Source organism: Phalacrocorax carbo, chromosome 10 (assembly GCF_963921805.1).
Source record: "Phalacrocorax carbo chromosome 10, bPhaCar2.1, whole genome shotgun sequence".
Classification (NCBI taxonomy): domain Eukaryota; kingdom Metazoa; phylum Chordata; class Aves; order Suliformes; family Phalacrocoracidae; genus Phalacrocorax; species Phalacrocorax carbo.
In genome coordinates, this window is record NC_087522.1 from 23,908,878 (window position 1) to 23,930,669 (window position 21,792).

General features: G+C 41.0%; 2 protein-coding genes across 2 annotated transcripts; one reads left to right on the forward strand and one right to left on the reverse strand.

Moving 5' to 3' along the window:
* Positions 1-294: 294 nt before the first annotated feature.
* NUSAP1 (nucleolar and spindle associated protein 1) lies at positions 295-14,859 on the reverse strand. The gene is made up of 12 exons (XM_064462517.1): positions 14,380-14,859; positions 12,797-12,862; positions 11,515-11,706; positions 10,266-10,440; positions 8,374-8,463; positions 7,499-7,611; positions 6,710-6,775; positions 6,334-6,521; positions 3,331-3,506; positions 2,489-2,599; positions 1,800-1,908; positions 295-1,342 (listed from the first exon to the last, which is right to left on the reverse strand). The coding sequence occupies exons 1-12, from the start codon at positions 14,470-14,472 to the stop codon at positions 1,255-1,257; spliced, it is 1,467 nt and encodes a 488-aa protein (XP_064318587.1). The 5' UTR covers positions 14,473-14,859; the 3' UTR covers positions 295-1,254.
* Positions 14,817-20,748, forward strand: OIP5 (Opa interacting protein 5). Its single transcript, XM_064462524.1, has 5 exons — positions 14,817-15,162; positions 15,338-15,404; positions 16,513-16,635; positions 17,179-17,260; positions 18,463-20,748. The coding sequence occupies exons 1-5, from the start codon at positions 14,880-14,882 to the stop codon at positions 18,529-18,531; spliced, it is 624 nt and encodes a 207-aa protein (XP_064318594.1). The 5' UTR covers positions 14,817-14,879; the 3' UTR covers positions 18,532-20,748.
* Positions 20,749-21,792: the final 1,044 nt, after the last annotated feature.

The window sequence follows — 21,792 nt, forward strand, 5'->3', positions numbered from 1 at the left end:
CTCTACAAATATTGAATGTAATTTATATAGAAGAGGCCACAATAAAGCAAGCTGAAGCAGTGTCTTGTACTACCTTTTTCTTTTTGCACAGAATTAAATAGCTTAAGAGGAATGATGTTTATAACTTCTGAAGATACCAGAACATGCTTTTATGAATTGGTAGGCAGGCTAATCTAAGGAAAATCTGTCAAAAAGAAGAGACACTGAATAGTAAATACAAGTGTGACCAAAACCAGTGCTGCACTAAGGAGGTAGCTGTACCTAGTACAACTAGATGATATAACCAGGCATGAATAGGATATACACAAAGTATTTTACTTCCCCCCATTAAGTTTTACAAAAAAAGTGCTTGTTCTCAATATTTCAACATATATTTGTTAGGACACCAAAGTCAAAATGCTAGCTGAGATTACAACTGCTAAATTACCTTTCCAATTCCATCCATAATAAATCCAGACAGCTTTTCTATATTTGAAAGAAACAGTAACAACAGCTTTTAAATCTATGGTATTGAGTGTGCCTCAACGCTACTGTAACCTCTTAAGCACCACAGAGAAAAGCAGAACAATTTTGTTAACGTTTATTCCTTTCTGTGCTAGAGAGCAGAACAACCATAACTGTTCAAAGCATCCAGCTGGTAATTTGGAAAGCCACTGTTCAGCTGAGACTTCTAAAAAATATGTCATTTGACGATTATGTTATGCTGTAAGCTTTTAGAGTTTTCCAGAGAGCTTGCATATTTTTTCTTCTCTTGGAAATTCCCTACTCCTTTCATAGACATGCTGTTAGAAGTGCCAAGTAAGGCTGTAGCAGTTGTTACAGAATTTAAAGATTGATGTGGAGAAGAGGGCAGGCAGACATCTCCCACTCCTGTGATTTACCTGTGGAATATTTTGAAGCTAGCTGTCCAAACTGCATTCTAGTGGGAAACAAATGCATTCTGCTGGGGAAGCCTGTCCGAAGTTGCAGGGAGGCCTCTTGAGCATCTTCTTTCCACTTACATTTTCTCCTTTAACATCTTTTAGTTAAAGGACTTAAGAGAAAACATTGAGGAACTAAGGATAGTTCTGAGCTCCTAAACGTTTAGAACTCTCATGTCAGAGAAGTCGATTGCTAAAACATTACTTTAAGGTCTCATTCAGTGCTCACTGGACTCCACTAGCTAACAGCAACCCAAACCACACACAGACAGCACAAATATTTACACGACAGGAACAGTATTTACAGTGTTTTCTTAGATATTTCTTATTCCTCCTAACCCACGCATAGTCCTCTACGTTTTCCAAGAGCTTGAGCCTTTCTCTTTTTTCTCTCTTGCTCGTGTTTCTCACGCCTTTCTTCCCTGAAGGGGAAAAAGAAGAGTGACACAGACCGTATCAAGTTACATGAAAGCAGCCAAAGGTCTCTGAAGCTGACCAAGACTCAACATCTATTTAAGCAGCACACTGCGTCTGCCACAGGCAGGCAGCGAGAGCAGTCCCACTGTGGACTGAATCCAAACATTCAGATAAATACTTTGGCTTAGATATACAGTTCTAACATTCAAGGTAACACGTCAGTATTCACAGCTTCTTCCGAGGTGACAGTGAACTTCCAAAAACGCTAGAGTTGAGACTTCTGTTTTACAAAAGCTATATCAGATTCAGAGCTGCCCTCTTTGTTGGCCTTCCTGATACTAACAGGGTCTTGGAGGCAAAAATTGCTTTACTATAGAAGTATTTATTTAAATGCTACAAACACAAATGAGCTGTCATGTTATTTAAAATAACATTCTTCATAAAAAATTAATGCATACTAACCTTGTCTGGAGATGCGGCTGTTTGTAATCCTGATGTGAAGAGACATTGCTACTGGCAGACTTATTTAGAACGGTATTTTCTTTAAATTCTCCCCAAGGTCTTAGTCGTCCTACAATTTAAGGGCAAAAAGGGAGACTACTGAATTACTAGTTTAGTAATTGCACACTTAACATCTTATCGTGGAGTTTTATACTAGCTAGCTTGTTACTGGTTGATTTTAAGACAAAATGCCTCTTAAGCCCTATCATCAGTCTCACCTGCCCTTTCCCTGCAAGTGGTTTTTCTAGAAGCAGTAACAGGCGACTGTATGTAGAAGTAACAGTCACCACACAAAGTTCGGCTTCTCACACAATAGTCCACTTTTTTTTTTTAAAAAAAAAAGGGATTAAAATAAGCCTCATTTCATAAAGGAATATCTCATATTTCCTGTACATACATCTGTTCAGTAGAATACAAGGATGTTTATTTGTATATTCATGGACTTCTGGTTGTAAAAGACTTGCTCTTCAGCAGGGAGGCTCTTAAAGCATGTATGATGTAGAAATTTAACATCAGTCCACAGACTGCATGGGAAGCCAGAGAGGAAGGGGAAGGGACAGAAGAGACCGAAGACTTTGCTGTATCACAGCTTCTATCAGTGCCTTCCTTTGAGCAGCCGAGTACAAGGGGTACGACCAGGATGACAGTACCTTTATGTGGCTGATACCGAAGCGGCCTTGAGAGACTCGCTTTGAGATCAAATGTCTTCTTTGTGCTCGTGGGTTCTGTGGAGTGAGCCGCGAACTTGAAAGGAGTGAGAACTACAAAAGGCATCAAGATACCATAATTAATTGCAGCGGCAAGGACATCACTGTACATCACAAGTCGGAAAGTGCCTGTGAAGACCACCTGACAACTCTCAAGACCAAAGAGGCACTAAATGCTGCTGCCTGCTACCCCTAAAGACAGAATCACACAAAGACGGCTCACTTGAAATAGGCAGCTTTCAGGTCTGGAGAGAGCAAGGGTTGTAGATTATTAGCCCTTTTGCTCTGACTCCTGCTTTTTCTTACAGAGCTTTAGTTCCTGAGTTAATGGGGGTTGCAGAGGCTGATAACAGTCTAAATCCTAAGACACAGCTAGAAGCCTGGTTCATGCCAGTCCCACGAGGAGAACGAGACCTCGAAGAGGGGCATCAGCCATGCCGCCCACTGCAGGCGGGATCTCCCTGGACCTGGTGTAGGAGTTTATATATGCTATGTGGTCCCTGAAGGTCTAGAATGACTGCTATCTCCTACATCCTATATTAGGCTTTTCTGTAGGTGGCTAAGTACCATGTGTTTAAGTCTTAGTCTTAGACTCATTTTAGTCAAAACACTGGAAACCAAAGGAAAAAAAAGAAATTATTGCAGTTTCTAAACAATCAGCTGCAAATTAGAGAATGAAATTAAAACCTGAGTCTATGTGACATTAGGTTATAAAAAATTTATAAAATAATTTAGTAAGACAAAGTCATGATCTGAAAAAGCCAAAAATTTACTATCTGCTTTACCCTTTGATGCAGTCAGATCATTATTTCGTGCATTTCCCTTGCTGTTTTTCTGACTTAGTATTGTGCAGCTCTTCTGGCTATCAGGTGTGCAGATCTCCTCCGGGTATGGAGACATTCTAGAAGGAGTCTTGGTAAGAGAGCGTTTATGCTCATTATCTTTTGTGGCTTCCGAGAACCTGGAAGTGATTACAAACATGAAGACAAAATTAGTTATCTGGAAGGAAAGTAAGCAACGTGACAAAATACAGAAGGTTCTGTGTTCTACCTTTCTGTCATGGTTTTAGCTGGGATAGAGTTAATTTTCTTCCCTGCAGCTGGCACAGTGCTGTGCTTTGGACTTAGCATGAAAACAAAGTTGAGATAACACACCGATGTTTTGGCTGTTGCTGGGCAGTGCTTGTGCTAGTCAAGGACATTTCCAGCTTCCCAGGCTCTGCCGGGGGCACAAGAAGCCGGGAGGGGAGGGGGCACAGCCAAGAGAGCGGATTCAAACTGACCAAAGGGATATTCCATATCATGTAACGTCATGCCCAGTGTGTTACTGGGAGGGGCTGGCGGGGGAGGGAGGCAGCAATCGCAGCTCAGGGACTGGTAGTGCTGGTCAGCGGGTGGTGAGTGGCTGTATCGTTTGTGTTTCTGTGGCTTTTTTCCCTTTTTTCTTTCCCTTCCTTTTCCATTTTATATTAACATTATTGTCATTATTATCATAATCATTATTATAATTCTTATTTTATTGTAATTATTAAACTGTGCTTATCTCAACGCACAAGTTCTTTTGCTCTTTGGATTCTCTTCCCCATCCCACAGGGGTGGGGGGAGCGACTGAGCGGCTGCGGGGTGTTCAGTTGCCGACTGAGGCTGAACCACGACACTTTCTTACAGGTATGAAGTTTTACTGGCTATAAGATGGTCCCAACTGATGCATAAACTTCACTAAAAATGCCTTTGTTGGCAGTGTTCAAGTTATGAGCCATCATCAATAGCAGTAAGTAATATTAGAAATTACAAAAGAACTGACTTTCTTGTTATTTTGGAGAACAAATATATTTGGATGTAATAAGCCAGTAGATTTCTTCAACAGATAAAATTTACTTTGGATTTGGATTCTGTAGTAAAACATTATAAACATTATTTATAAATATTGTTAATTTGAAAACTCAAATTAAGAAAAATTAAAAGAAAATCAAATAACAGAACTCCAAAATTCAAAGATATACAAGAGGAAGAAGATGGAAATTTTAGTCAACACGCACACGCGCTGTAGGTATGTGTGTATTACACACATTTTTCCGTCTATATTTGCGTTCACAATAATAAAATTTCACTTTGATTGATTGAATCATCACGATCAATTGAGCCAATCAAATAATGATTCACTGGTAGAATTTGATTTGAATCAAATCACAATGAAATTTATTTTTTTTTTAATTCAAAACCTTGCATGAAGTAACTGCCGCATCAAAAAGGTACGGAGAATAAGCAGAAAGCCTGCAAGGTACAGAAAGGCAGTGAGTAAATATTGAAGAAAGCTACGTTTTGAGGGTAGCAAGTTTGTGGAAGAAGTGTGCATTGCAAGATCCATCTCAGCACATCTTTGGGCAAATGGAATGGAAGCACATTCTAAAAGCATTGTTTTGGTTTACATGGTGCCAAGAATCAAGTAGGGCTGCAGTGAAGGCAATAAAGATCATCCAGAGGCAGAACAAAGTCCGATTTCAATTGATAACAACAAATAAAATAAACAGCACATTCAAAGAAGGAACAAAGCTAGTAAGATTATGAAGTCGATTTTACAAGGAATCTGTAATTTCAGCCTTTGAATAGCAAACAAACTGCATGCAAAATTACAAATCCCACAGTTATTTATTAGGACTTGTCAATATTAGAAGTCACGCTATCTGACCTAATAGTAACAACCCAAACACACACTTTAATTCAGGGAAAAAGAGGTCCCAGCAGCTCTAATCTTAGTGTGCAAACATTGAGAAGTAAAGGTTATCAGAAGAATAGAAAGTAATGAAACTGAGACCTGAGATTAGCCGGCTGTTGTTAGCGGGGGGAAAGGAAATGGGCGAGTTATTGAATGTCTAAATCTGAACTTGAGTCACTGGAAAGTTACATCAGCTGAATAAAGCTGGCATTAGTACAACAGTTTCTAACCTACAGTTAGACAGTGAGGATAGTTAGTAACTAGATAGAAACCAACAAAGAAACAGTAGAGACTAGGACTTTCACTGAAAACTGGGCAAAAGGGCGTTTATCGATGGAGTACCATATGGACTGTCCTATTGATTACTTCATTTAAAAAGGTTTTTTGTTCAAGACTTTAGGAAAAATAAGTCATAAGCTAACAAATTTTACCAATAACAAAAGTTCAGGAAATATTAACATAACAGGGATATTACGGCATAGGAATAATGAAGTGCATGTGATGTTTTGAAAGGAAATATGATGAGGTTTAATAGTACGAGCTCAGCCATTTAGCAATTCATCATGACTTTCTGGTGTTAGCTTGGTTGCCATTGGCTAGAAACTGTCTGCTTATAGTAGTCAGTCACAAAAGGAGCCCCTGCTGTGACATATGGAAGCTGGGGTGGGGAGAAAAAGGAAAGAGACTACCCCAAAAAATCCCAAATGGTGAGTTTGGGTTAAGTAATCTCAAAGACACATTCATTCAGGTAACAGACTACTGGGTTGCCTGACAAAATGGAAAACCTAACACAGTAAGAGAAGAAAAATAATTTGGCTTGGTTAGTTTAGCAAAATGCAAGCTGAAAGGTAAGTAAGATTCCCCTACCATCACGATGACGACATCAAAATGAAGAACCAAGATGGTAAAAGCACAGCAAGGCTTAAAGCTGGACTGAAAGTTCGTTACCAGAATTAGTCTCACGTAGTTCTTGTTTGGAATAGAAATAACATAGTCAAATCACAGTCAGCATTAATTATTTTGTGTGTTCCATACCAAATTGCTCACTAGTTGTTTTGGTTTGTTCTTTTTACCTGACATTCATTTTGGTTGTTGAAAGGACAGAAGGATTAAATGAAGATTTCCTAGATAAAATACTCTGACTGGCAGCATTCAGAGGACTGCGTGGTGAGCGCCGGAGGTTACTAGGAGTGCAGGTGGCAGAGAATCTGCCTCTTTCTCGATTCGGGCTGAATAAAAATGTTTTGCCACTGGTTTGTTTCTAGGGAAAAGCAAATCATGAGTTAGCACGTCGTACTAAAAATTTATCAGAAAAGCAGCAAAGAGGAAGGGAGCACGTGCAGTGAATCAGAAACATACAGCCTTTTCAGTTTTCCCCTTTTTTCTTTAAAGTGCATACTTTAAAGATAAGTAGATTTATTATTATTAATTTGATCTGAAAACCCGTACCTTAGAACTGGTATGTGGAGTGCCTTTTTCTGATGCTCTTAAGTGATTCGATTTTTTGGCCAGCACCTGCCAAAAATAATTTGTCTTAAGTACAGTTCGATACCCTGTATGCCACAGAAAAGAGAAATGAAGCGTTCTGGAGTTATGGAGTTACTGTTTTGACATGTCCATTGACATATTCATTCACATATTCACAGACATGTTGCTGCCACTTTTTTCTGTCACGCTCTGAAAGATTATTAGCGGCTTTCACTCGTGCAGCCTTGCAATACAAAAACCAAGAATTGGGGCCACCGAGAACAACACTTCTTGCACATATTTTAGAGGAGAGTCACATGCAGCCATCGGACAATGGATCTTTAAGGCACAAAAGAGGAACTTAATATTGAATTCCCACTCTTTGAAAAGTAACCTATCCCCTTGGTTAAGTTCTGCAGCAATTCAAACAGTCGTAAGCAAAAGCTCCAGGAGACCCTTCACAAAAGTAATTGCAACATAATTATTTTTCCTCAAAACGGACAAGTTATTTGTTGGTTCCTCTAACTATTTATAGCCATACATTGTATGTAAATTGTACAAGTGTTTCTATATTAACAAATAACTAAATATAACTAGTTATGTAGGACTGCAGTTAAACTTCACCTATCATAACATTCCACTGCACGTGCACATGACCAGTAACACCAGCAGTCTGTAACTCCTCTAAAGTGTCTCTACAGGACTTTTAGAGAGGGGCTTTGGAGATAAATAATCACAGAGCAACAGATATCTTCCTATGTTATCACTTACCTTGACTTCATTAAGAGTACTGCTGCAGTTTTCAATCATTTTTTTTTTCCTCTCTATGTAGTCAGCAATAGATTCCATTTTCTTGAAGTGAGCCTCATGCAACTTTTTAAAGTCTAAGAAGTTCCAAAAATAAGAAGAGTCACACATGTGATAAGCTCCTAAGGAAGTTTGCTACTTAATACAAGAATCTTGTAAAACCTGTCATTATGGCCTCAAAAAAAAAAACCCAACCCAAAACAAACAAACAAACCAACCACAAAACATCCCTCTAACTAAACGCTGTGTATACACAGGTAACCAAGCAGTATGAAATAGAATCCGCTTTACCAGCTACATAGCCAGTTACCCGGTGGACACTCTGGAGAGTTACAGAATTATAGAATGGTTGGCTTGGAAGGGACCTTTAAAGACCATCTAGTCCAACCCCCAGATTCTGCAGTTAAAAAGAAACACTTCCAAATTTTAAACGAATTAATGTATTTTACCGAAGGACGAAAATGAGCTAACACATAGTAACACAGCACAACAGTAGTATTTGTCAAGTGAAAACTAAGCAAGTAGGAGTAACAGCATGTCCTCCTGCTCTCTGTTGTTTTGAAAAAATCATGCTTGCAAGTATTATATCCAAAAGACATCAAAGTGTTCGATAAACTAGTTTCATAACATACATGTGAGTTGTTTACTACTACAAATTTACAAGCTGGAAGAGATATCTTAAAATATAACCTTTGGGAACTTTTTTTGTTTGCTTGCTTTTTAAAAAGAGAGGCTGTTCTCCTCTTCAGGCAGAAGTAGAAATTTGGGTCATAAAGAACGATAAGCCAGGTCTCCCTTCACACAGAGATGCTACATATAGGCAGTACTCGGTATCTTACTTGGTGTAGTAGCTTTCATTCCTGTTTTCCCAGACCTAGATGCACGGCCTGCATGTAAAGGAACCTTCCCTCCTGCATGATGAGCATCACCTGGCACAGGAAGATTAGACAAAACCTTTAGAACTCCTGGAAAATATTTTAATGTCATCACAAATCTTTTTAAAAGTATTTGCTTCAGAAACAGACTTTATTGCCTCGAAGTAGGTTTAGGTTTTGCGAAATAAACACATCAACTGGAATAGACACATCTTAAGTCTCTCAAAAGCCTTTTAAACGGTATGTCAGTAACAGCACTTCTTGACAACCTACAAGCCCAGCGTGAATCTTACAGGCATAGTGGGTTGTTTACTGGGTTGTTTTCTTTCGATAGTGAGGTATTTTACAAGGAAAGTTATCAAGAGAACTATAACTGTGGTAAGCAAAAGCAAGTTTAAATTCACAGGTCTTGACCTGTTTAATAAGCTAGTGGTTTTTAAAATGTCGATAACAAAGAAGAAATACATTTTTGGCCAGCTTTTCCGCCACTGCCTTATATACAGATACAGACCCTAAGTTCTTTTTATCATCTCTGTTCTCAGGTAATGTATTAAGCTCATGTTCACATTTTAGTGACCAATTTTATTAAGAGAAAAAAAAATCAGGTAAGGAAAGAGTTCACATCGAGTTCAATATTTGCATATCAAAAGCAAACATTCGTTTTCTGTTAATTCACATCCCCTTTAAAGTCAACTTAGATGACCTCACTGTACTGAAATAAATCTTCACTGGAAGCAAGTAATGGAGGGTTGCTGAAAATCACTGGGGGGGCGGTGGGGGTGTTTAAAAAAAAAAAACAAAAAACCACATTTCAACACTAAATGCAGACATGGTATTTTCCTGTCACACAACTCTTGCTGTCTGATATTACTGAAAGAAAGAAAAACAAAACAAAAACCCAGAAAGCAGCACAGATACTTATGTTTACAGGAAGAGAGATGAGTACTGCGCCAACCATCAGGATGAATGCTGCTTCAGCCAAAGCATCCTCTACATATTCTATTGCTTCTGTTTTTAAAAGAACCTTCATTGAAAATCCTCATTTTCTAAATTAGTCTCAAAATCATAGCTGGCTTCCAATAAGAATGTCCCTGTACACTCTACTGATCAGCAAGAATATCCATAATACAGCCGATGGACTACATATGCTTAGTCTAACGGGAGCAAATAATGGTATTTCTCTCATTTGACAGATCCACAATATCAATAAATTCTCAGATTGGGCAGACAAATTAATTTCATCACGTCAGCTGCATAAACAAAGGGAGAAAAGAATTCATATTTTCAGGAGTATCATGCTTGAAGGTCTCAGAAAGCCACCAGATAGAAAAACCATCCACTGTAATACATTCAACTATTAGACAGTTTAAACAAATTATAAAAGACTCTGTCTGTATGTCGTCTTCTACTAATTTTACTCCTGGGAAGAAAATGACAAAACCTGTTCATCTGTAAGAAAAATAAAAAAATGAAGCATGTGGAAGGAAGCTCTCCCTTTCTTGCCACTTTTTAAAGGAGCCAAGTAGCATCTCAGGGTTATTCCAAAAGGCACCGATCCTAAACGAGGCGCAAGACTCAAATACACTCAGACCTTTGAGAATTCCTTCACTAAGAACATCAGGTCCAGAGTTCTGAAGTCAAAGCTGGCAGAATTCCTACACTGCAGAACTTGTGGACTCACATTACATGTGTTAGAGTATACAAACTCAAATGAGAGATTTTTTCTGGTATCCCCAAATAAGGTACTGATCACCAGGCATGCCACAAAAATCTTCACAGATACAATAAAATACCCAAAAGGTGCATTTTAAGCAGTACAAACTACTAAACTTACCTTTTTGGAATTTTCTACTTACATTCATCTCCACCGCCTTTAGCAGACATCTTCTCTGGTTGCTCTCGCTGACCAGTACCCATCTCTGAATTCTCAATAGCTCTCTTTTCAGTTACTGGTTCCTCATTTTGGAATACCTTCTGTCCTTTTTCATGTTCACCCAGAGGCACTTCATTTTCTTTCATTTCAGAATACTCCTGTAGTTCAAGCATACTTCATTTAAACAGTTTGTTCCAACTGGAAATAAAGCAAGTCTGTTGTTCTGAGAACAGTCAGTCAGTGGAACAGGTTTCCCAGAGAGATCAGGCAGCCTCCATCCTTAGAAGTTTTCAGTATCAGATTAGATAAAGCCTTAAGCATTGTGGTCGAACCTCAGAGTTGACCCTGCTTTAATCAAGAGATTAAGCAAGAGACTTTCTACTGTCCAAACTGAATTAACCTATGAAATGCCCTGTAATTTCACAACCAGATCTATACTAGAAAGCTTTTACCTGCACAACTCTAACATTCTGGTATAAAATTGCCTTTATTGACAAATTTTAATTATTTGCAAGTGAAAATAAATTCACTGGCTCTGTTTACTTTCTGCTATTGTAGCTTTAGTCACAGTACAGTTCTCTAACAGACTGACGCTCCTCATCTTCTCATCTCCCTCTAAATCAGTAAAAGTCTTTCACGCAGTTATGAGTTCACCCACTATGTGCATGTAATTCTAGAGAAAAATAATTCTACTCACACCTTGCCTTGAAATTTCTCCTCCCTCAGCCATACAACCTATGAATAAAGAATCCACTGAGAGGAGTGGGAATTTAAAAAATTGTGTGAGGTTTAGGCAATCATGCAATTTCTGTTAATTTTTTTCTATTTAAAGAAAGTGAAAACAGCCTTATTTTAGACAAATTCTGAAGCTAGTCTAATATTCAGAATACTATGATGAAGTAGAAAAAGCAGTCTTACATTCAGATAAAGTGTTTGGAATCATATATTAGAGGGTTTCATTTATTTCCTTGAAGTAATGACTAACAAGTAATCTCTGTTCATTATGGAATAGCACATAGTCAAGATAGACAAAATCAGTGCTACAAAGCACAGAAGACCGGTACCAGAACGTTTGCCTATGACATTCTTACCTACACACACACACACACACACACGTGTAAAAAAGTGTATACCGCCTGCTAAATGGTGGGAGAACAAATCAAGTGTGTTTAAATTTTGCCTGGGGAAAGCTGGGGGGTAGTCAGCACACAAAACCAAGCAATGCGAATCACCTCTTTCTCAGCAGAAAGCCCTGTATTTTCTTCACTGGTATTAGTTTCCTCGTTGGAATTCTTCTTTTTTCTGGTTATTTTCTTTTCTCTACCACGTCTTTTTGTAATAAAACACACTGAATCAGGCATAATTTCCTCCTGATTGCTCAGTTCATCCAATTCAATGGAAGCAGATGCACTCTTCTCAGAGTCCTGTAGCAGAAAAATACTATAATGGGGAACACATCTGACAAAAATTAGATACTCCAAAGAGACAGTTTCAATTTTACTATCGGAAAAAGTATTCTACACACAGGAATAAACCACTATTTAGTAGCGCAATAATAAAGAAATTTGCAATATCTAGATTCCCCTAAACATCAAAGCTCGATGTCTGAAGTCTTTAAAAAGAAGTCCTACAGTTGTTTTATTATATAGCATTTTAATATGATTATAAAAACCTAATACTTTATATTTGAAACTTGCATGATGCTGTGACCCTCCCAGATGCATACATTTCTGTGTACAGTTCTCTTCACCAAAAGAATCAGAGCCTCTTCCATGCTTATTAAAATTAAAAATAAGCTGACATGGATTACACTAGTTCCTCAAACCTTTAGAGAAGATTTGAAAGGAAGCACTTAAAGGGATACATATTTTAGAAAAGCAGATCCCAATTTATTTTCTATCAAAAATGTAAAAAATCATTGCCATACCCAGCAAAATAATTCAGCTTACAAAAGAAAAAAAACTTTTTTTTGAAGTTAAGAAAACACCACCATAAGTGATGAATAAAGGAAGCATGAAAATTGTGTCATTTTAATTACAGTGTCACTGTAATTAAATTGTAGTAGGTACAAAATGCTTTCCAATGAGTCTCTAGTCCCTTTCATCTAGGCATGTAAAAGGAATAAAGTATTTTTATATTTGGTACTGGCTAGTGTTTGGAGCTAAATAGGAAAGAATTAAGATTTGTTCAATGGAAATTAAGTGTTAGCATTCACAGAGAATCATTTTGTACTGATGCTGAAAAATACATTGTTAATTTTGACAGCTGAAAGGAAACCAGCTTTGGGTGATGAACGAGGCCACTCCAAAGCTAATATTAGCACATCTTTTCTACCAGTACACGAGCGCATTAAACTAAAGGCACTATTAAGAAAAAAAGTATTTTTGTTACAGTGCACATCATGGTAAAAAAAAAACAAAACAAAACAAACAACTTTCAGTACATGTCCTGCTCTACTGGTTACAAAGTAGATCTATCTCTCTTAAAAAGAACAGCTAATTTGCCATCTATTACCATATTTTCGTTTTCTTGCTGTGTTCCATGCAGCTGTTGCTTCAGCGCTTTCAACAATTTGTCTGCCTGGAGAGAATGAAAACAACACATGAACAAAATATCACATTAAGTCATCAAACCAAAAACTGCATAAACCCAACTAACGTTCTATAACTTGATCCAACAGACAACCAGAACTTTTTCCGAATCCAGCGGAACAAGGCATGCCTAGATCTTCATTCAAGTCAGTCAAATTTGAGGAAGTGCTCAAGGCCGCAGATAAAAATGTAGCGTATTCTCCACAGAGGCACAAAGACAAATTTCCCTGACTAGGTTTCTTCTGGTCCGTCTGTTTTCCAGAAAGTTTAATTATTGCCGAATGAATGAGACTGTTTTTAGCAGCACCGCCTAGCTGAACGTGAATTAAAATTCTATCAAATTTCTGCAATAACCTCTGTCTCGCCTGTACAATGTGCAACACGTTCTTCTAATCCTTTGCATATACTCAACAGTAACAGCAATAAAATAACGTAAAAGTTACACCATTGATATTTAGGCTGTGAAAGGTTCTTAAGTAACTAAGTGGAAAGGTGGGCATAAAACCAAACCTGAACTCGAAGTTTAGGGGCAAGACAACCCAGAACTAAAACCTCGAGCAGAAGTATTAGTTCTGTAGGAACAAGGAGTTCCTTTGCCCACCTAAGCCGTCATTCTTTAAGGATTTAAACGGAGGCTTTTACGGGGCCCCGCACGATCAGCTTTTTCATGGAAGTCTCTCACGACACCTACTTGCCACACCTTCCCCCGCCCCCCGACAGACACCCGCTCCCCTCACGCACACACGCCCGGACAGACACACACACACGCCCGGACAGACACCCGCTCCCCTCACGCACACACGCCCGGACAGACACCCGCTCCCCTCACGCACACACGCCCGGACAGACACCCGCTCCCCTCACGCACACACGCCCGGACAGACACCCGCTCCCCTCACGCACACACGCCCGGACAGACACACACACACACCCGGACAGACACCCGCTCCCCTCACGCACACACACCCGGACAGACACACACACACACCCGGACAGACACCCGCTCCCCTCACGCACACACGCCCGGACAGACACCCGCTCCCCTCACGCACACACGCCCGGACAGACACCCGCTCCCCTCACGCACACACACCCGGACAGACACCCGCTCCCCTCACGCACACACCCCCGGCCACACACACACACCCCCCCACACCCCCCCACACCCCGACAGACACCCCCTCCCCACACTCACACCCCAACCCGACAGACACCCGCTCCCCGGACACACACACCCCCGGCCACACACCCCCACACACCCCGACAGACACCCCCTCCCCACACTCACACCCCAACCCGACAGACACCCGCTCCCCTCACGCACACACCCCCTGCCACACACACACCCACACACACCCCCACACACCCCGACAGACACCCGCTCCCCACACTCACACCCCAACCCCGACAGACACCCGCTCCTCCTCAGCTCCCAACGGGCAGACCAGAAGCTTCCCCCACCCGCCTCTGGACGGCGCCGCCCCTTCCCTCCGCCCCCCGCCTCACCCGAAGGTTGGCCTTCAAGCCGGCAGCCTTCGCGATCCGCTGGAGCTCGACATATTTCAGCGACTCCAGCTGCCGGAGCGAGGGGAGCGCCATGGCAGCGGCAGCAGCGCCAGCACCTCACCACCACCAACCGCCGCGCTTTCGAATCTCGCGCTCAACTGACTGACCGCGCCTTGTCCCTGTTCCCGTCCCCGCCCCCGCCGTTCGAACTCACCCGCCGCACCAGACCATTGGCTGGAAAAGGCAAAGGGGTCGGGCCTAGTCGCGGAAACCACCAATAGCGACGCGGCCGCCGAACCATGCTTTTTTTCAAACAAGATAGGTGCTCTCAACGGGGGAAAGCCCTGCCCTCTCCTACTCGGTGCGGCCCACGTCCCGGTAGCCTCGGGCAATGCGGATTGATGCGTCCGTTGCCCAATGGTAACGCAGATACGTGAAGAGCCCTCCAATCGCGAGGAGAGGGAAGACGGGCGCCGGGCTGGAGCGCGGGACGGCACAAAATGGCGGTGCGGCAACAGCTGCAAGATCTGTTCCAAGACGCGCAGCCATGTGGGGTCATCGCGATGGAGCGGCCGTCACCCGCCGCCGCCGCCGCCGCGCGGCCGCTGCGGTTACCGCCTTCCTCGCTGCTGACTGCGGGGCTGGCGACGCCCCCGCGTCGGGAGGGGCTGCTGCCCGAGGACTGCGCCGTGTTCCAGTGCCGCGGTTGCTGGGCGGTGCTGGGGGACTCGCTCCACCTCTGCGGGCAGGAGGAGCGGTGGCTCGGCCTCCTCGTCTGCTTCAGTCGGTATCCGCCCAGCGGCCGTGGGGCCGGGAGGGTTGTGCCCGGGACCGGGGGTGTGGGCTGCGCCGTTTGGACGCCCCTGAGCTGGTGGGGCGGGAGGGCCCGGGACGGGGCTGGAGCTGAGGCGGGAGCGGGGGGCTGTCTTGTTTTCAGCGGCTCGTTCTTCCTTCTCAGGAGTCACCAGTGATGTGGCCCGTGAGGATTCGCTCATGATCGGCCTGGAGGGAGCCCTGCTGGGATGGTGCGTAGCTCGCCGAGACCTTGCTTTCAGCTGCCGCCGCGGTAAATCACAGAATCATTAAGGTGGGAAAAGACCTCTAGGATCATCAAGTCCAGCCGCCAGCCCAGCGCTCCGATGCCTCCTAGGCTCCGTCCCCAAGCTCAACGCCTACACGATTTTTGAGCACCCCTAGGGATGGTGTCTGTACCGCTGCCTGGGCAGCCTGTTCCAAAGCCTGACCACGAATCGCGCGGGGGGACAGGGGCTCCTGCGAAGCTGGGAGCCGGGAGCGCCTCTGACTTGCCTGCTGGGGTCTCTTAGGGGCTTAGTAAACTCCCAGGAGCTTTTTGTGCTCGTGCTTCATCCTTTCGGGCAGAAAAAACCTTTTGTTGATATGTAGCTTTCTTTTTTTGTCAAAATCAAAAGTTACGCTGCTCTGATCTTTGCTGGAGAGCATTTGAGGGACACAGACAGCCTAGCCTTTAGGTCTCTTTTCTCTTGATCCTTCCCTAAAAGGTCTATTGCCTAAATTAAAGCATCCCTCTTTGTGATTTGGGGTTTTTTTAAATACTGAAAATTAACAACTTCTGCAGTTCAGTTCAGTATATGTTCAGTTAGCAACAGGTTTGGTAATTCTGGGATTAGTCCGATGGGAAGAATGTAAATATCACCTGAGGTCTTACAGAACCAGTCCTTTGTTTATGTTTAAAGGCTATTATTTTACAAACTATAAGGGCTGGGAATGTTTTAAACATAAGGCTTGGGGTTCCCCCCCCCGCATGAGGCAATAATCTGTTTTATGAGGAGGAAATGTCACGTCTGTGACCTGGCACAGGCGTTTTACCAGTTAAATCATGTTCGAGTAATATAGCCTAAACTGCTCAGTGATAATAAGACATGTGTATTCTTCCTTAATTGCAGCTTCACTTATTACAGATATTTATCTTGCACAAGATGCCCAACTTTCTATGTTCATGTTCTCTTTGTGTTATTTTTTCAAGGAGAAAGCATTTTCTGTCTTGTTTTGCTGTCCTGATGGAACTGAAGATTTTATGTCCTCTGACAAGCATGCAGTATCTATGGTTTCAGAAGTTTCTTTCTAACAGTATTTTCCCCTTTCTCCTTTTAGTGCTTACAATGTATTATCCTGTCGGTCATGTGGCTTGATCTTGGGCTTCACTCTTTATTCTGCTTCCAGTGACCTGGCATATCTCCGAGGCTTCTTCTGTTTCTTCAAGGACAGCATCATCTGGTGAGTATGCTGTATTCTGAGAGTAATTTCACAGGAACTTGTAAGTTACTACAACAGGGTGTACAACGAACCTACAGATAACTAAAGCAGCTTTACTTTTGACTGAGTGTATTGGGGTGGGATATTAATGTCCTCTTTGTTTAAACTGTTTGTGGGACTCCATTTGATTTGCCTTGCACTTCTTGAGTGTCCTCATGTAATGTCAAGCTTTAAATTTAGTTGTTTGCAATACTGAAGTCTTCAGTTTCAGATTTTTTAGCTAATATAAGGTATCAGATTAGTTCCATGATAGATTGAGGACTTGACTATTGAAACTGTAAATTAGTTATAGCTGATGATGAGAGGATCTTATGATCTCAAAGTAAAACCTTGGTTATATTTTTAGTATTTTTCATAATGTAATTACTACTTTTGGCAACGACTTTGTATCTGCTTTCAAATCGTCTTAAATAATCTGTCTAAACAATGAATGAAGCTACGGAATTTTTAACTTATTTTCTTGGGTTTTCTTTTTTTTTTTCCCCTTGCCCTTTTGTTTTCCAGTTATCTCTTAAAAAACCAGATGATAATAGAAGCTTCTAAGATGAATTTTCCTGCTGTGACCTTAAAGCAACAACTACGGGAAGTAAGTTTGCTACATTAATCTGTATGGAAAATGTTTTTAAAATGCTGATATTTTTAGAAATTCCTTTTTTCTTTATGTTTTTGGATATTACTTTATTTTTTAAGTCCATAAGGTGGAAGAAATACTGACTTATAATACAGTGGCTGACTTAAATGTGTGAGACATACGAAACATTTTCTGGAACGATTTATCTGCAAAACATACCCAGTTCTAGCTAATTTTCTGGCAAAAGTGTGTTATCCCTTTGAAAGGGAAAAAAAAAACCCCACCAAGAATCCTTTAGGCAGATTTCACCCAAGTACTGCTGCTTGTGTTATCCCTAGAATTGATAAGTCACTGCTGAAGAATTTTAAAAATAGCAGTTTGTTAATTTGAAGGGTATTCTAGCACAACTGTATTTATGGCTATGTAAGCTCAAAACAGCATGGCAATATCTACTTGTAGTTTCAGAGGCAACACTAGAACCTTCCTCCTTTTTTGGTGTTTAAATTGGATGTTCGTTTCTGGAACTTGGTTAGTTGTTAACTTAGTAAATTGTCCATCCCATAGCTTGAATAAAGGTATTTTGTGTAGGAGAAAGCCAGTGTATCCAGTATTTATGTGCTTACTTGTTCCTTACTTTTTTCTTCTTTTTTAGTTTCTGTTCGAAGCATGTAAATAGGCTCTGTGACATTTCCTAAGTTTTGTTCTCTTTAAAGTCATATTCCAGTGTCTTACCATAAGATCAGAGCATTTTTATAGGTCGAGTGAGCCTTAAATGCAAAAATCTTATCCAGGCGAGACTTCTAAAGTTGAGACACATTTTTCTGAAGTAAAAAAAAAACCAGTAGTACTTTATTGCAAACATGAACTATGCGACCATGGAGAGTTTGCTTGTTGACTAGAAGGAGTGCAAGAGTCTGGTCTTTGCTTTTTGAGACTTAATATGAGCAGGATTTTACTCTTGTGCTTTAGATATGTTAACTTAAACCGCAGACTCTGGAAATGGCATTTTTGAGGGACTGTCCATGTGTATTCCTAAGCTAATGATGAAACAGTCTGTCCATATATTGTCCATGCAGTATAGACATTAAAGCCCAGTATATCCATCTTGAAAGTCAGCTGCTCTTTAGTCACTGAAAGTGGGGTGCAGATCATTCAAAGATCCAGTGTTAGGATATTTTTCTCTAGTTTTAATAATCTTTCTTTTTTTTTTTCTCTAGCTGAAAGAAAAGCTTGTGGAGGTGCACATTCGCATAGAAATGCTGATGAAGAAGCTGCAGAAACACTAATAAAAGAATAATGAGGCAGAAAGGCAAAGCTCTGCATTAGATACAGTTGGCCTATGGCCAGGAATATGCAGTAGTCAGGGTCAACTAATCGTATGCTATTTTTAAGAACTGCTGGACCTGTTTCTGCATCTATGCTGAGTTTATTCATTATGATGAGACAATGCATCAGAACAGGTTTGAGTGTTGATCTGTGATCCCTTTCTGTGTACAGAAAGAACTGAAGCTTAAGGGCATCCCTTTGATCTAAAGGCAACACCTGAAAATCTGACATATTGAAGTTATGCTTGGAAACATGCAGCACATCAACTCGGAGACAGTATAACTATGACTTTGAATCTCTCTGATGACTTCAGGGGAAAAACAGCCTTTGAAATACTAAAATCAAGTTGCTGGAACTATAGAAAACATACTAACAGGATATTCAGAGGCGCTATTATAAATTGAATGTTCTTACAGAGATCTGAAGTTCTTGTCCTACCGTTTCATATATAGGGTTGTTCGTGGCAGTTTGTTGGTCAAGTGGCTCATTAGCCAGATCTGATATTCCAGGCACTGTTAAGTGGCCTCCTGATTAGTTCTTTTAGATTTGCTTGTGTGTGTGGCCTGCAAAATGGTCAGAGGAGCTGCATAGCGTGGTTAGCATGTGAATCTGGATGACACAATGCTGGCTGGAGGACAAGGTTTTGGATTTAAAATTTGTGGGCAGCCCCCATGCGTTCCAGGTGCCCTGGAAGTGCAGCCCCATGGCTGCACAGGACTGAGTCACATTCTGGCAGCTCCATGAAGCTTGGGCTGTGGAGCCTATAACGGATTTGAGCCTTTCTTTCTGGGGCTAAAGCTGTGAAACCAAGGGACAGTCTTTTCTTACTCGTTTCTGCTCAGTTGTGGGAACACTGCTCTGCTGAAGTTGTGATGATCTGCCCGCTGCCTTCCCTTGGCCACTCCAGACGTTTCATAAAAAATACCTAATGGGTACTCATTGGGATCTCTGTTTTGAATGGCTTCTGCTTCTTTGCAAACATCTTGAAAGTAATTTGGTGGGAAAGAATGACCACCACTTACCCCTTGTTATTGGGACAGAATATCTGTACCTTATTGTTAGTTGGAAGAATAAGATTTTTTTTTTATTATTAAATTAAAATTGGATCTTTTTCTCTCCCTTTGCTGCCTAAAAGGCTGATGTCTTAAACCTTCCATAAAGTTCAGAGGTTGTCTGTAGTAGTCTAGAGAGGATTGTATTTACTTGATCAATTTAATTTCAGTGATGTGACTTCCCATTCCCTTCTGCTTCCATATATGATTGGCAGATTGTGTTCCCTGTTGCAGCTGATGCCAGTACTCACTGTATTTTGTAGTCTTTGATTTCTAAAATAACTCTTATGACGGTCTTGGAGCAGAGGGATAAAACTCACTGCAAGGCACCTCAGAGGCTTTCGGTGGGCAGCTGGTACTTCTACTACTACTAATGTTCACTGTGCTGTGTTTTGATTAAGAGTTCTGGGTTGTCTCATTTCATTCTGATTAAGCAATAACATAGAATATCAACAGCCATTCTGCAGGGAGAGGAGGGGAGCTCTCTTTTAAGTTCTAACACTGTATGATAGCTGAGTTATTTTTATTCACGTTTTATGGATTTGACAGGCATAAATGCAAAAATGCAGTGCTTTTCAGTGACAGCTAAATTCAGGATCTCAAAAGTAAATGTTACGCTCTTACAAGATCTGTCTTATTGCCTGTAATGGTAAGTGCTATCTTTGCTAAAACGACCTCTATCCTGAGCCCTTAGCTGGAAGGCTGTTCTTAAGTTGTCACTGTATATTCATGTAAAGTTTGGATTTGCTGTATTTGATTATTTCATTATTAAGAACAAAGTTGTTTTAAAAAGTCATGTTGTGCAGTGACTTCTGTGTTATGTTTAAGGGCCTGTTGGTCTTTCGCTGGGGTCTTGTGACTAAACTCGTTTTGTGCAAGCACGTTCCCACCTCAGGTCAATGTTTTCCATTGTATAACTTCACCTCTGTGTTACTTCCTCAGCGACAGCCCTTTTGTTGTTGCATCAGTCTAAGAACCATGACTGATAATGGGATTACTCACTTTTGCCCTTTTATTCTGGTTTCTGCATTGAGACTATTTCTTGCTGTATGCTTTACAGCTATACAGTAATTGTGCCAAATTGTCTTGCTGCATTTAGCTGAGTGTCCATCCCTAGAAGGTAAAGAAAGCTGTCAATTACTTCTTTTAATATTGTCTTTAGTTGTAAAGAAGACATTTTTAAATTAAAAAAAGTTTGAAATTCAGAAATATATATTGTGCAGATCACGGATAATATCACGAGTCATAAGCCCACTGCTTTTCCTTAGATTATGTTTGTGGAATAAAACCCGTCAGTTTACCTTGCTTGGGTCCTTGGTTCATTATGAATCATTAAATCAATGGTTCCTCATATTATGTTACTTAGCATGAATTTAAACAAGGATATATGCTAAATAATAGCTGGTAAATTTTTAAACTACATTTCTCTAATCTTTGGAAGTGGGAGGACCTCTGCTCTGAGTCAAGCTGTGCTCCTTCACACCAATTTATCAAATTATGTTTTTTTTCTTGGCAGTAACTGTTGCCTGATGTCCCTGCTGACACAGCAGTACAGTGTTCTAAGTAAACTCTGTTTTAAGAAGCAAGCCACCTTGATTTACAAAACATAAAATAAATGCATTATCTTTAGTAATTTGAGATGAACATTTACTGAGATACCAACTTAAATTAAAATGCACCCATAGGTTTAAGTGATGCTTAAAACTTCTATTCCTGAAAGATGGAGCTTTTGATCCCTCAGCTTGTCTCAGATTCAAATTCCTCTTAATCTACAATTGATGAGAGAACAGTTGTTTTTCTTATTCTAGTGTAGAACCTAATCTCTAACCAGGCATCTTGAGAGGTGTGTGTTCTAGCTCTAAGTGCAGCCCAGGCCAGTCTGGCTTGCGAAGGATGGATTCTCTATCTAAATGAATACCAGCCACTTAGCAAGTCTCAAGGTCAGGCCTTGTCTCCTCTGGAATCTGAAGACAAAAGCAGCTAGAAAATGAAACAAAGTGGTTGAACAGGCACCTGAAGTAACAATCATACTGTGAATCTTCTATAAGCTAGCGGAAGGGTTAGCGATCCATAACAGGTTTTGGAAAGCCTGTAGTACAGTGAGGAGCCATGGCTTCTTCAGTAGAATCCTCATAAGGCAACACCGCACTGCTGCGTTACAGCAGTTCC

What these genes read in the sequence shown, in the direction of transcription:
- NUSAP1 (XM_064462517.1), bottom strand. Translation starts at nt 14,472, where the DNA reads ATGGCGCTCCCCTCGCTCCGGCAGCTGGAGTCGCTGAAATATGTCGAG. An exon ending in AATGAAAGCTACTACACCAA is followed by an intron (nt 7,612 to 8,373) that starts GTAAGATACCGA and finishes GGAACTTCTTAG; the next exon opens with ACTTTAAAAAGTTGCATGAG. An exon ending in CTCCACATACCAGTTCTAAG is followed by an intron (nt 6,522 to 6,709) that starts GTACGGGTTTTC and finishes GCTTTTCCCTAG; the next exon opens with AAACAAACCAGTGGCAAAAC.
- OIP5 (XM_064462524.1), top strand. Translation starts at nt 14,880, where the DNA reads ATGGCGGTGCGGCAACAGCTGCAAGATCTGTTCCAAGACGCGCAGCCA. An exon ending in GAGGGAGCCCTGCTGGGATG is followed by an intron (nt 15,405 to 16,512) that starts GTGCGTAGCTCG and finishes TTCTCCTTTTAG; the next exon opens with TGCTTACAATGTATTATCCT. An exon ending in TTCAAGGACAGCATCATCTG is followed by an intron (nt 16,636 to 17,178) that starts GTGAGTATGCTG and finishes TTTGTTTTCCAG; the next exon opens with TTATCTCTTAAAAAACCAGA.